The following is a 14597-nucleotide window of genomic DNA, read 5'->3' as shown; positions in this document are numbered from 1 at the left end:
GTGGAGCAACCCTTCAGTGAGACTGCTCTTCTCAACCGACAAAGTGAGTTGGATCAGTCCCATCAGTCTGGTTGACAAGTGTCCATTGTGGTTTTTCAGTTCATCAGCTGCATGGACTGTTTAGACTTCCATTGTCTTTTGTTCTTTTGTCTCTGATGACTACCTGTTTACATCAGACAAATGATCCTGAAACATTACTATGACTTACTTCTATTTACAGTCTTGGCTGAACATCATCTCAGTTCATATGGCTTTGATAGTCCCTTAAGAGTACAGTGCAGGAGTTCACTCAAAATTTACAAAATACATGGAAGTCTTGGGAGAGTTGGTAAAACACAGAAGTCTTTAAAATGAGTGCCAGAGAAATGATCGACAAACATGCAGCAATTTTCTCTTTTTTTGTTGTTTTTTTTTTTTCTTTCAGTGTTCATCATCTTTTTTTTTTCTTTTTTTTTTGTTTTGTTTCTTGTTCATTTCCTCTTTAACCCCCCCCCCCCCCCCCCCCCCCCCCCCGACAAACACACACACACTCTGATCGTTTAGTTGTCAGTCAGTCAATAAGGCCTCCAGACGGACTCATCCAAGCGGCCTGAAGCACTCATGGCCGTGGGGGAGTTGCTGTGGCTGCCATCAGCTTCCACGCCCTCACTTTGGGTGTTCAGGCCAGGGTTCATCAAGCTGTTGGTCCCTCCAGTGCCTCCAGCCCCTGAGCAGGACAGCAGACGGGTGGGAGAGCGCTCTCCTCCACTGTTCCCCGGCGCCACCATGGAGAACTGGTAGGATCCAGAACCTGTGCCATAATACAGGTAGGAGTTGGACTGGAAGTTCTGGGTCTGGTTGTTTGAGTAGGGTGGTGGCAGGTAGGTGTGGTATCGAGAAGAGGCTGACATGCTGAGGCCACTGATGCCAGTGCTAGAGGTGTTGGCGGAGTATGGGAAGGCCCCAGGGTAATGCATTCGTGGGTCTGAGAACCGAGGATCAGTCAGTGGCGACAGAGATGGGAAGGTGGTCCTCTGTTGGAAGAGATCTGTAGTCCCTGTTGGAAAAAACAAAGAATCTAAATGGTTGGAACAAGCATACCGCCATGAATGAAAACTTCTGCTGTGATTATGAAACGAGTTCAGAAATTTCTCATTTTCAGTTGCTTTAAAAATGAAAAACCACATCTCAACATGCACAAACTTTGCCTAAACCCGAGTTCTGAGCTCAGATATCTTGCGATATGCCTGTCCATGGAAATATTTGCTCAAAGTAATGAAGTGAGACATTTTTTGCTTAATAACAGTCATCAAGCACTGACAACACATCATCCCACAGCCCCATGCACAAGACTGAAGTTATGAGAAGGCCCCCTCACCACAGCCCTCCTACCTCTCCTTTAAAAAAGAGAGCAATGCACAGTATTCTGTCTCTCTCAAAGCAATGAAAAGAGGCATTGTCAGCGGTGAGGGGTGCTTTGTATAAACACTGATGGCTTGTTGCACTGTTGTGCAATGTATCATAAATCATACTTGGGTGACAGACACAGACTGTCACGATCACAGACAGAAGAGGACAATGAAAAGAGTTTTGGAAAGGGAGGGAGAGTGTGTTTCTGTGAATATCCTCTGTGTATCGCAGTCCAGGACCTGTCAGAATTTACTGCTAAGTGTAATCTCACAGGTAACAGTGTATAGTTGGCCCGAGCTGTTAGGACTTCAGTTTCACTGCACACTTTGTAATTTCTTCAGCTGACAAAAGGAAAGTAGAAATATTGCTCAAAGGTTTGACTTGGCAGTCAGCTTTTCTAAGATTTGTGGCTGCTACTGTCACCAACTTAGCTCCATAAGTTAAACAGCATGTTGCCCATCTCACTTAGCTGAAGAATATGATTGACTGATCTTACATTCTACGTTTCAGATATGAGCGCATTCACTACCCTGAAGTCCTCCAGTACCTCTGAGTTCTGCCTCCTGAAACCTACTGTATAATTTGAGTTTAGCTTGTGGGACAGGGACAGTTAGGTTCAATGTTTTATCTGCATTATACAATATAGGTTAGTATTAGAAGAAGATATAATAGTTTAGAAAATCAAGCCACTTATGCCATGGTGAGAAAATCTAAGGTATTTGCCTCCCTCTTGACATTTCAGGCCTATTTCTAGCTTCTGAGACACTTTATAGCAAAAGTCACACACACATATCTGTTTTGGCTCAAAAATTGAATTCTAATGCTCAGGTCGAAGTCTTGGCTGACGAGTTAAGCATGTTGAGTCTTTGCACTCGTGACACTCAGATATCTTGGAAGAAGCTAAGGTGGCTAACGGCCAGGCTGAACTATTCTCCAACTGTAAACGCCCTTAATCTAGTTATACTCAATGAGTAGAGACACTTCCTCATAGTGTGCTCATACCTGGTCTCAGCATACAATATGCTCCATCCACACCTGCCTCTTGTGCACACAGTGCTATACTCACACACACCTCAGTCCATGGTTATTTGTTTGTCCGCATGTGGCTTTCATGCGTCCAACATACCCACATGACTGGAAGTGTAAAATGTGGATTTGGATGGCAGAGAAAAGAGAGCTTGTATTTGTGAAATAGCAAGCGGTTGCACGCCACTGCCCTGAGGGGGGAGAATGCCAAACTTGCGTGCCACGGTCTTGTTCAAATGTCTTTTCCCTATGTCTGGAGAAACGGGTCCATTTTCAGCTGCAAAAAAATCTGTTCCTTTGCAATTTCCATGGCCCCTGCAAGACTCTGTCTCTCTTTTTCTTTTTCTTTTTTTTACAACACACTTTTGCAGTTGAGTTTCCTCCTCTTTTTTGGGATGAGGGAGTTTGATAGTGGGGGGGCTGTTTCTTTTTCCAGAGTCTACCAGGCACTGGAGTCAGACTCCATATCTGATTTCACGCGCAGAAAATCCAAGCCTTCAGCTGCTGTTGATTCGGGTGAAGTGGAGTTGGCCTGCTAATTCCTACCGGACTCCCAAAAAGCTGTGGCCCTCTCCCACATTCTCCCTCTCCCTCTCTCTCTGTCCCTTCATCTTTTTCTGTCTATGCTAAATTTAGGATTCAGGGTAAAGCAGGGGAGGGGGTGTGTAGTGTGGGCTCCTGATGGCTTTGGCTGCTGGGGCCCTCCCCACTCGTGATCTCCATTTAAATGGAGTTGGTGGAAATGTGTTGGCTAAACTGCGGTGGGGATCGACTCCTGTGTTCTGTCAGCGGAAACAGACTGGACACTTATCACAACACCTTAATGGGCTTGTGCAGTACCAACCTCTTGGCCTGGAGCCAGAGGAAGCCTGCTGCCAACATAAAGTCTCCATGGTACAGTAGCACCCTCTGGAGGAGAGGGCTAAACAAACTGCTCTGTAATTGAGAAGCAAAAGTTTTTAGGTCTGATCTTCCTCCCTCTTAACCATGTTGCATACCTTACTGCATCCCCACCCTCCCCCACCCAGTATAAGTACAGGCTACACTGTTGTGGCTGCGGTAACAGTGGTTTATCTTTGGCAGAGAGGGTCTTCCTAACTGAGCCGAGTAGTAGCTCACTGTAACCTCTGCGGCCTAAAACCACACATGATCTCCATTAGGCTCATCTGAAATGTGTTGGCTAAATTGCAGGGACAGGAGAGGGGATAGACCCCAGAGGGCTAGCTGGCACAGTCTGCCGTCTGTGATGTTCCCAGTCTATGAAGCTGGTAGCTGGGAATCAGTTTTTTATAGAGAACATAGTGTTCTAGCACTCTTTCTTTTCTGCTCTCGCTCGGAAGCCTAGCACCACAGACTTAATTCTGTTGCACCAAGGGTGGAGTTCTCTTCCTTTTTGCTTAGCTCAAGAAGTCCACTAGTCCACAGTCAACCGTGTAACCCAGATATGACGGGAGGTTTGCCTCATTTGCATACGGGAGAAACTGATTTTGATTGTTAACATACGGGCAAGTTTGAGGCGGGCACGTCTGTGTGTAATTGTACGCAGGGTTATGTGTTTGTGTGCGTGTGTGTCCACATGTGGTGGCTGGCAATGGGGAGATGCAAATCCAGGCGCTCACCTGTGAAATGTTTACTCAGGCTTGATGCAAACTGTGACGGCCAGCGCCCAGGGAATGGTGTCTCAGGCAAATAAGTTGAGGGAAGGGAAAGGGAGCGAGAGCTACATACACAGACACTGTGCTGCAGATTGAGATTGTTTCTAATCTCTCAGCTCATCTCATCCCCGAAGAGACTCCCCTGAGCTGTTCTATGTATTTTATGACTCCTGTCAGAGGAAGAGAGTGTCTTTTTGATTACTGACTGGTTTGCACAGCTGTCATGGCATGCCACGAGGGTGAGTTGTCATTGTTGATAACAGGGTGATGACAAGGCAGCATAACGCCACGGCAGACCTGTTGCTGTACAGGCCAAAGAACAGGAGACTCACATGAACACAAATGATCGCCAAGTGTTTATTTAAGCACCAAGGCCTTGGGGAAAGAACATTATGTCGAATGCAAATGATAATCACCTTTCTACTGTGACACTATGTTCAACAGCCCCAAAGCCTCATCCATGTCCTGCACTTTATCATGTCACCGCAGATGATTTTGCATGTCCCCAGCTTTTGACGTGCAATACAAGCTAGGTTAAAGGAGGTTCGCGATCACAAAAAAACCTGATATTTTCCTAATGCATCAACAACAAGGTGACATGATCTAAAAGTTTGTTTGTTCAGCAAATCCTTGTTTATGAAAGACATGGTACTTCCTTGTACAACCACTGATGAGATGTGTTCTGCTGACCACAGAGAATCTCATCGTGTATGAATACAAGTATCACTATTCTTCATCATGCTTTTTTCCATCTTAGTCACAGTGTCTTAATTGTTAAGATCGACTGGAATTTCAAGTTTACGCTGCAAGATCTCAAACATATCCTTTTCTAACCATCATTGTAACTCACACCATTATTAGTGTCTTGTGATGCAATGAATCTCTAACTAGAAAAGGCCGTACTCATTACTCAGACAGTCAAATTTCTTCTCTTCAGTTTCAGGCGTCGTATCCTATCTGAGAAATTGTGGAAAAGAGAGCAAGACCAGTGAACCAGATCTAAGGCTTTTTCTTTCTTCTCTGCCTGTGTTTGTGTGTGTGTGTGTGTGTGTGTGTGTGTGTGTGTGTGTGTGTGTGTGTGTGTGTGTGTGTGTGTGTGTGTGTGTGTGTGTGTGTGTGTGTGTGTGTGTGTGTGTGTGTGTGTGTGTGTGTGTGTGTGTGTGTGTGTCTTAATGTCTGTCCTCATCACAGTGTGAGTGGATGACTCAGCGTGTCTGGTGTGGTGTGGTGGTTTCTGGGTAGGGGACGGATAGGAGACTGTGGGGGCTGTTAGACAGCAAATCCAAATCTTCAAGAAACAAATGAAAGAGGGAATGGGAGGGAAAGACCAAGAAGAAGAAGAAGAAGAAGAAGCAAGCAGTGTGGTGGCGTCTTAGGAATGTTCCGGTATGTAGTAGGGCCCTACGGGCAAAATGAAAAGGACAAATTGTCGCAGCTAATGGCACACCCTGAGTTATGTCTGCCTTTCCAGCTTCTCTGCTTCATTATTGTTTGCTTCAAAGGCAGTTGGCATGTCTGTTAATTGAAATAAATGACTCTGGGAATCTGTAGCTTCTTCTGCGATGTTCTTAAAGATGGACCGTTTGGAAGGTGTGAACTATCTTTGCCAGTTAAACATGCCGCAGTTCGCTGCTCTGTATTTATCACTCCTGTAATTCAGGCCAGTGCTTACTAGTGACCTCACCCCTCATGCAGTTTGTTGATTACTTACTTCTGGACAGCTAACTAACATCTAACAGGTAAATTTCTAATTAAAATACATGCACGAACATCATTTCAATAAAAAAAAAAAAATCACAAAAATTTGCATCAAATCAGAAGTCACTGCATAAGGAAAGTTTTGGCAGGTCAGAACCTCTGAATTGCCTCACCTGGCCATGGTCTCAGGTCCTCCTCCACCTTGCATGTCTTCAGAGTGGGGGTGTCCATTTGCTCCTGCCACAGGGCTGTTTCAATAGAAAGTATGAATAGTTGGTTAGCACTAATATCTCCATATGAAAAAGGAGAGACAGTCTGTTTGTGCAGGACCATACAACTTGTGTTAATTCTGAGAAGTGTGTAGGTTGTGTATGTTTAAAAGTGAGAAAGGTGCTGCCTGTGCCATAAAAATTTAAACATGATTTCCAGAAAAATCCTTCATGACAGACTTGTCAAAACTGTCTTGACATCTGGTGGACTGAGGATGTTTCTTCCTGTCACAGTTTGGCCTCTGCTGACTGAGCAGTGAAGACTGGGAAGAGTAAGGGTGGATTTCTCACCAGAGTGAGACCAAGCTTGGAAAAACATGCTTGATGGGAGCATGGGAGATATTTTTGGGTTATTCAGACGAGACATTGGAGAGGCAGCGGAGACCTGTGAAGCACAGGACACTCAATAGCCTGTCCAGCCAAGCTGTCAGGAAGTGAAGGAGGGTCACAGACCTACTGGCCCAACGCGTGGGACCCTGCTTCACACTCAACGGCCACACCACAGGAGGCCTGACACAAACAGGGGCTGTTTGCTTTAAGTCTGAGACGGTGCAGTTCTTACAAGCCAACTTTCACGAAAGACTGTGGACATGAGGAGACGCAGCACATGACATGGATTGTACAGATGTCTAGTCGACATGCCTTTGAAAAATTTTGCATATTCCTAGGTTTCCCCCCCCCCCCTGAATTACACAGAAATATTAACATCATGCATTCAGAATCCAGCATAGCATATAACAGTATAATTTCTTTGCTATTAATTCAGCAGTCAACCATGTGTTGTCATTTTGACCTGCCCTCCCATGTTGAGATACCGCAATGTAGTAAACTCCTAACCACCTGCAGTGGCAATTAGGATGAAGAATTATGCCAGAAGCAGAGAGAGTGGTGATGTTGGGTTCTTCATCTTTAGCCAAACTGGTCTCAGCATGTGCAACATCTTTGCTTCCCCTGGAGCTCCTCCACTTCCTTTGCAAAGGCCCAAATCAGCACTCAGTCAACGAGAGGTCCCGCACTATGCCTCACAATGGCAAATTCTTACACATAAATGGCCTTATTCAGAAAGGCTTGCAAGCAGCTGGTACGATTCGCTCAAGAAAATAAACATTTCCTTCAAATATTTTGATTGGCCAGCAGACAAAGTCAATACCAGAGGCACAGATTACCCCTGTTAATAAGAGAACCAACCCCCTGGGTGGAGCTGAGGAGTGGGGAAGGAAGGGGCTGAGATGGGAAGAAGTGGCGACTGCGTCACCAATAAGTAGCTTTGGGATGGTGCCAGTACAGTTTTGGGGGGGACACAAATAAACACATGCACTGCTTTTAAATTACATTTGTAGATGAAAGGGATGGCTATTTGGCTGTTTGAGCCAAAATGGCGGCCATCCTCGTGATTCAAGCAACGCCTCTGAGACATGTAATGCGCCTGCCTTAATGAAGCGTGTTATTGAGACACAGTGAATGCTGGTCCTTGTGCTAGCTTCCTGCTCCGCTTAGGCCTTAGGCGTTGCAATGGGGAGAGAATGTGAGAGAGCAAGCAAGAGAGAAAGAAAGACGCCAGCAAAGGAAGGAGAGAGAAAGAGAGCATGTTAGAGAGGGGAGGAACACGGCCTTGGCTCAGCTATGTGGGACATTTGATATGTCTTTTGAGCCCTCACTTATAACGCAAGCAAAAACAAACACATGGGCTGAAAAATCCTATGTTCTCTTTGAGAGCTCATCGTCCTCCCGCCCTTCCCCTCTCTCCAGACTCAATAGAGACTGTTCATAGCACACATGTAGTTTCTGTAATTGCTGAAATGTAAAACTCAGCCTGACTCTGATGTGAAATTATAACTTACACAAACAGTTGAGTCTAGTAAAAAACAACTTGCCCTCACTTCTTTTTTTCCACCAAGGAGGTGGCTTCAAAAAGATTATTATTTTTTTCTTTTTTTGTTGGAGAACAGAAACATTTTCAGTTTGAATTATTCATCTCAGGGTCACAAAAAGAGTAACCACAAGTGAAGCTTTCAGGCACCATAACAAATAAACTCTGTGGCAGCATTTGACATATTATGTAAATATTGGAGTGAAGAAGTAAAACAGAGTGTCTAAAGGGCTGGTCCAGATTCCTGCTCATTTTGGTTGTATTGGCCTCAGAGGGCCAGCTTCCTGCTTGGGTTTGGCAGAAATCAGCATGAAACCCAACTAGCGTGACGCCTATACTCAAAAGTCCACACCACAGCTACCTGACGGTGCTAATTTCCTGTCTTGCTCTTGCTTCTAATTGGCTGATCATGTCATTCTGGATGTGTGAATTAGTGTGAGCGTTAGTAGCACAGCGCTGCCTTGAACCTGGGGGGGGGGCGGCCGGCTTGTTTATGTGGAGTAAACAGTGTGGTCACTGTGGACAAGGCAGGAGGGGCATGGCTGCATTGGGCATGTCCTCTATCAAACAGGACTTTCTCACGTTGAAGTCCAGTTGAGTGGCTGCAGCAGGAACACACTATACAAGAGCGCCACAGCTGCAGCAGATGTCAGTTGGACCGGCCAAATCAGAGGTACCAACATTTGTGTTGGTGTAGTAGAAGAGCTTTGTTCCTCTGCAATATAAATGCTGCGTACATTTAAAAATTTGTTGTGTAATTTATTTCTGCAAGATTCAGCTGACATTCTTACAAATCACCGCGTTGGTCATACATTCAGAGAGAGAGAGAGATACATGTGCACATGCACCCATTCACGCTCACACACACTGACAAATTTTTATTTACAAAGACACAAACACGCACAGACGCTCATCAAAGCCTTGAGCACTTGACTTGATGGCGGAACGTTATGCTGTATGCTTTAGTTTCTGATATTCATCTTCAGAGAGGAACACACAGGTGTTGGAACAAATAACACGTTAAATGATACCACCTCAAAAGTGCCAGGACTTTCTTTTCCCCCACTCTCTCTCACTGTTAAAGCACATTTAAGTTAAAAGAGCTGCTTTCGTCTGGGCTGTCTATTAGAGGCCATGCTAGGGGCTTGTTGAGTTTTGTCTGTATTTAAAATGGAACAAGGCAAAACTGGAATCTATTTTCCTATTTACACTTTGGGGAAAATCAAATTTTCTATCAATAGTTTGCTTTTCCCAAGGCTGGAAAGAGCTGTGTATAGATTCTAAGTTCCATAGTTATATCAGTATCAGTGGGGAAAAGAAACACCCACAGATATATAGTATACACATGTTCCTCACTTGAGGTTTTGAAAACTAGAATAACAATTTACTACTTGATTGTCTGAGTGTCAGATTTGCTTGACTGCACTAGTTGAACCACGCATTTTCAACCACACGCACACTCCCTCCGCCCTCTCTAAGAATCATTCCACATGTCTAGCAGGCTTACCTGTGGCCGCTGAAGAACAAAAACAAGCAGCAAATGCAATGTCTGCCAGTGTGCAGGAATCTTGTCACTGCATGCACTGTAATGAGCTCTTAATTACCCCGTCTGTCTGGGCCACTAACAGAGAACTTGCAGCGCTAGCACGGAATTGTGTATGTGTGTATGTTTTGTGCTTTTAATGGGCCTATGTTGCAATTGTCTGTGTGTGTGTGTGTGTGTGTGTGTGTGTGTGTGTGTGTGTGTGAGAGAGGGAGAGAGAGAGAGCGAGCAAGTTAAAAATCCAGGGTACCATTGAGCAGATGTCTTCAGACATGTCCTGTTGACAACAAAACTGAGACAGTGCTTCATGACACAGACAAACAAACTGAAGCAAGGTGGCTTTAGGGGGAGATGACACTGACATTTAGTCGTCTTCAAGGGGAAATGCAAGGTTACAGCCCTGGATAATGGAAAACATCTTTTGTAACTGCGAGACGGGAATCCACTTAATTATAACGTGTTGATGGGCGATCTATCACCCAGCAATTCCCAAACAAACAGGCCCCAGGATTTAGAATAAAATACAACAGTGTCTGGCTCAACTGCCAGAAGCAGAGATGTGTGTGATGTTGATATGTAAACATTTCACTGTGTCTCTGAATGGGATTTATTACAACAAAGTCTATTTTTGTTTGAGCTTTGCTTGTAATACTGTGGTGGTGTTGTCTGTGAGTGATTCCTACACATACTAGAGTGCACTGTGTGATCTGGGCTGGGACATACATTTTCAGTCTTGTGCTTAGACACTCCAAAAGATAGATGTGGTGGGAGGGAGCAGGGCCCTCTGCTCTGTTATTTAATTATTTTACCACACTTGCCCTGTGGTATGCCGTCATGATGGTAATACCACAGATTAAGGTGTGTGGTTTTTACAACCCTTCCCCTCCTCTTTCTTACTTACACACACACAGACACTTCTTATAGACGGCCTCCAGTCACTGGCAGCTGTAACTTGAGGCTCAAGGCCTTCCCAGTTGCTGACAGTTCCAACTGATGTTAATATGTTGTGTCTGCTCACAGTGCATATACTGTACATGTGTGAGTTTCAACATCACAGCCCTTTGAAGCCTGACAAGCCTATGACGCTCTAATTCCTGCCCTAATCCTGTGTGAGGCAGACAAGAGCAGTGCAAAGAGCTGCTCTTCGTCTGCTGTCTGGACCAAGTCTGTACACCTCTCTTTGCCGACTAGAGCCCCCACCCCCCTTAGTTTTCAAGTCAGTCCTCAGAAACCTAAATCTCCCAGTAGAAGCTTAGCTGCAGGGGGCTTTTTATTGGCAGACAACGTACACAGCTCATGCCAAACTCTAAACCATCAGAAAATTATCATCACAGTGGCCGTATTGTGTTGAAGCTCCACTCTGTTTATTTTCAGCATAGCCACTCGATGGTGTTTCTAAAATGGCTGACATGTTTTCAGCTCAGTACAGGCTTTGCAAGGGAACAAAATCAACGTCAACACGAAGTAAGGACATGGGGGAGCAGGGCAAAAGACCCTGTTTTCTTCACAGTCAGCTGTTAGATAGGAATATACTGGTGACTCAGCGCTGGCTAAGCTAAGCACAAGGCCAAACACTGGTGTATGACTGTGATACACACTGATAGAGTTCCACCCACACACGACCCAACACTCCCAAACAAGCCCTCCTGTACACAGCAACATGCTGATACTAAAGTAATGAGGTTCATTAGCCAGCATGAGAACCTGAGAGTAGGCGGAAGAGGAAAGGTGTGAGTAAATGTGAGTAGTGTGCATGCTTCCAGCTATGGCACTTTGTAAAAGAGGCTCTGTCATATGATGGAGAGTGAACACTCATCCTCATTCCAAGCGTCACCCACGCAGATGTCCACAGCACACACATATGCTTGACACAACCCCCTCCCCTCCATCGCACCATTTCAGTCTGAGTTTCAGTCTGAGAGTGACGTGATTGCCAAGGTAGCGGGCGGCTGCTACATTCCTGAGGCTGTAGTGTGTGGTGTGCTTCAGTACCCAGTCCAAGCTTGGTTGGCAGCATCCACCATGCCACCTGGCCACAGACTCAACCTTGCACTCTGTGGGGCCTGGACCCACCAAGACAGGGCATCCGGGGACAGAGCTTACATGAGCTTCCTCTTGAACGGCCAACACATATAACAGCTCCCAGATTAGGGAAACAGATCCTAAAAGCCAAGCTCAGAGGAAATGCACATGAAGAGCACTTGGCTTAGTTTAATGCAGGTTGAACGGTATGTACTGTGTTGATGTCTGACAGATTTATATTGCAGACTATCTACCCACTGGCCAAATGAAATATACTTTTGTCAAGGCAGGTATAAATTTATTGTAAGTGATGGCACATAATGGGTTGAATTGAGGGACTTTGGTTATTAGCAATTGTATGGATCAGTGGTCCTCACCTTGTGTGGTGCTGAGATGGGTTTGGTGGATGGGACGGGGATTATTGTTCACGGGGCCTATACGCATAGACCGTTGGTAGCGCTCAATCTCTGACAGCCTGTCCGAGAACTGCATCTTCTGGGAGTCTTCTATCTTCACTCTGTGCCCTGAAACAAGCAACATGAGGAGGAAGAGTAAGAGAGAAATCAAAGACTTGCTAATTTGCCACTTAGGCAAGGGAAATGGCAGCAGTGGCACTTAATATTTCCAATGTTGTATAAAAAATTGTCTTTTTGGAAGCATTCTTCTTCTCCATAATTTAACTAATTGACTTGGAGCTTGACAAATCCTGGCACAACAACTTCTCTTTTCCTTGCTACAATTAATGTGAAATTGGCTTGGACTGTGACCATCATGATTCTCCATTGTCCACACATAAACACAGGGAATTATAAGGGAGACAGAGAGAAAGAGAGAGAGTGTCACTGTGTTTTCAGCTTCCAAATACAAAAATATTATTAGAATGTCAGCAGACCTTGAAATACATTGGCTAGACACTAAGTGTTACCCAAGCTGCACCTGTGGCCGCGTCATCCACAGATAAAGACAGTGTAAGTGGTTGAAAATAATTGCTTGAGGAATGTTGTTTTCTCAGAACCTAAAGTCTAAGAAATAAACTATACACTGTGACATTGGGCTTTTCTGTGAACTGATGAAGTTACAAGATGTTATCTTGCTTAAAAAAGACGAAATTGTGTGATCTACCACCCTCACACACACACACCCCACACATACACGCGTACATAAATGTATTCAGGTCTGACTGACAGAGCACTTAGTCAGAAGGAAACACCCAGACAGAGCTTCCAAACCATGTATCATCAGTCTTAAACATAACAGAGAAAGCAAAAGACTGGAAGAACTTTTGTGTGTGTGTGTGTGTGTGTGTGTGTGTGTGTGAGAGAAAGTGGGGGGGGGGTGTAGGAGGTGAGAATGAACTGCGTATGTGAAGCAGTCTGCTGCATCTTTTGTTAGTCCATGCAGGGAGATGGTAAAAAAACAAAAACCCCTCTGATCATGCTTTTTTATGACTACACTTACATTTATGCTTACACGTACAAATACACATGCACACATATGTGCACACCATCTACATGTGAACACACCTCAAATGTCAGACCTGAGTCCGGATGAGGGCTTTGTCTCTAATGGGAGGAAGAGATTTTAATGTAACTATCAATGCACCAAAACTGTGTGTGAACCAGCATGTATACATTCTGTGGTTTTCTCCCTGGCATCTCTTCAGAGTAGCCTAATGTGAAGTAATGGCTGGATTTGAATATTTTATCACTATATAAAGGGGGCAAGGCAGACGGACCAATATGGATTTTGCCCGTCCTTTCTCTCCACTGACCCATGGGCAATATATCTTCCCTCAGAGGCTGACCCATGGGTAAAGTTTCCTCCCGTTTACCGCTCTGTCCATTTGTTTGTGCCCACCACCATCTCCTCTCCGTTCTCTCTTCACAAACTATATAGAAATACCTACCTTCAACACTTGGCAACACTTGCCCCCCTTCCCCACCAAAAAAAAGAAAAATGAACCATTGCACTGCACTTCACTCTTGTAAAAAAGAGATAGAGACTCAGTCATGACTAATAGGTCTGAGCAGAGACAGAAGCGCTGTTGCTGCTCTCCAGCTGTTTGTTTTCTCGAGCATTAGGACATGGGATGCCAAAGTGTGTGTGTGCGTCCGTGACTTCACCCACCACTGCACCAATTTGCTCCATGCTGTTACTTAGGAACATATCCTGGACAGATGCACCCCCTGCCACACACACACTCAATCTTTTTTATTCTTGCTCACATACATGCATATCAGTCTGCCTTCTCTGTAAACCGTGATGGAAGGCATGAACGCCAGCGTTTTTACTTTCTCTCACTCACACACACTAAAGGTCCGAGCTTCATCAGCCACATAGACACTGTGGCTACTGTCTGTTCCAGGCCAGAGCTGGGGCGGCCAGGGGAAGCAGCTCTCCAAATATAGCCCCTATATATGTCCTCGTGTAGTTATTAAGAGATTTACACCACCTCAAAAGGCTGAGGTCAGGGAAATGATACATCCCACTGCTCTCTGGTTGGAAAAAAAGACAGACGGGCAGGAAAAAAAAATAATAATTGGTCAGTTTTTCTGTGGCCAGTGGTGGTCTAAGATGAATTAACTGGCTCTTTAGGGATGAAAGTGATCATTCAGTCACACACACACACACACACACACACACACACTACTTGAGCCTAACTGTGGATCTTGTGGCCCATTTCCAGCTGGCAAGGGCAGTGCAGTTGGTGGCACACTGTTCATAGTGTCCAGTAGGGGGTTTAGTGGGCTGTAAGATTGAGATTTTGGGGGGAGCAGAAACTTTACACAGGAAGAAGGGGGGAGCCCATTAACCAGGAGCCATAGTCCCTGTTCTTCTCACTTTGACTTTTTTACAGGGCAGCACACTTTTAAGTTTTTGAAAGACATTTTGTTTTACTGGACCAACTTCAATCTACTTTTCTCTTAACTTATGTCTCTGTGAATTCTTCAGGTCATGTTTGTCTTTGTCCAAACCTTTGTGGTTCCAAAGGTGTTGTGATAAGACTGTGGGAAGCTTGTTTTTGTAATACTAAATCAAAATGGAACTATCACTTGGATGTTGTCTAAACCATGTGATGACTGTACCTTGAACTTGACTCGCACATTGAGTATTGCTGAAAGAAA

General features: G+C 44.8%; 1 protein-coding gene across 3 annotated transcripts in view; it reads right to left on the bottom strand.

The window, feature by feature from the left end:
* Positions 1–489: 489 nt before the first annotated feature.
* runx3 (RUNX family transcription factor 3) overlaps positions 490–14597 on the bottom strand; it is a 43913-nt gene continuing 29805 nt past the window's right edge. For all 3 annotated transcript variants that reach the window (XM_029493518.1, XM_029493519.1, XM_029493520.1), the window contains 3 exons: positions 11850–11996; positions 5942–6016; positions 490–1036 (listed from right to left, as the gene is read on the bottom strand). In XM_029493518.1, the coding sequence (XP_029349378.1) occupies positions 555–1036; positions 5942–6016; positions 11850–11996 (704 nt within the window). In that variant the 3' untranslated portion in view covers positions 490–554. The remainder of the gene's footprint in view (positions 1037–5941; positions 6017–11849; positions 11997–14597) is intronic.

The sequence above is a fragment of the Echeneis naucrates genome, chromosome 22 (assembly GCF_900963305.1).
Source record: "Echeneis naucrates chromosome 22, fEcheNa1.1, whole genome shotgun sequence".
NCBI classification, from domain to species: domain Eukaryota; kingdom Metazoa; phylum Chordata; class Actinopteri; order Carangiformes; family Echeneidae; genus Echeneis; species Echeneis naucrates.
This window is presented reverse-complemented; position numbering and strand designations above follow the sequence as displayed.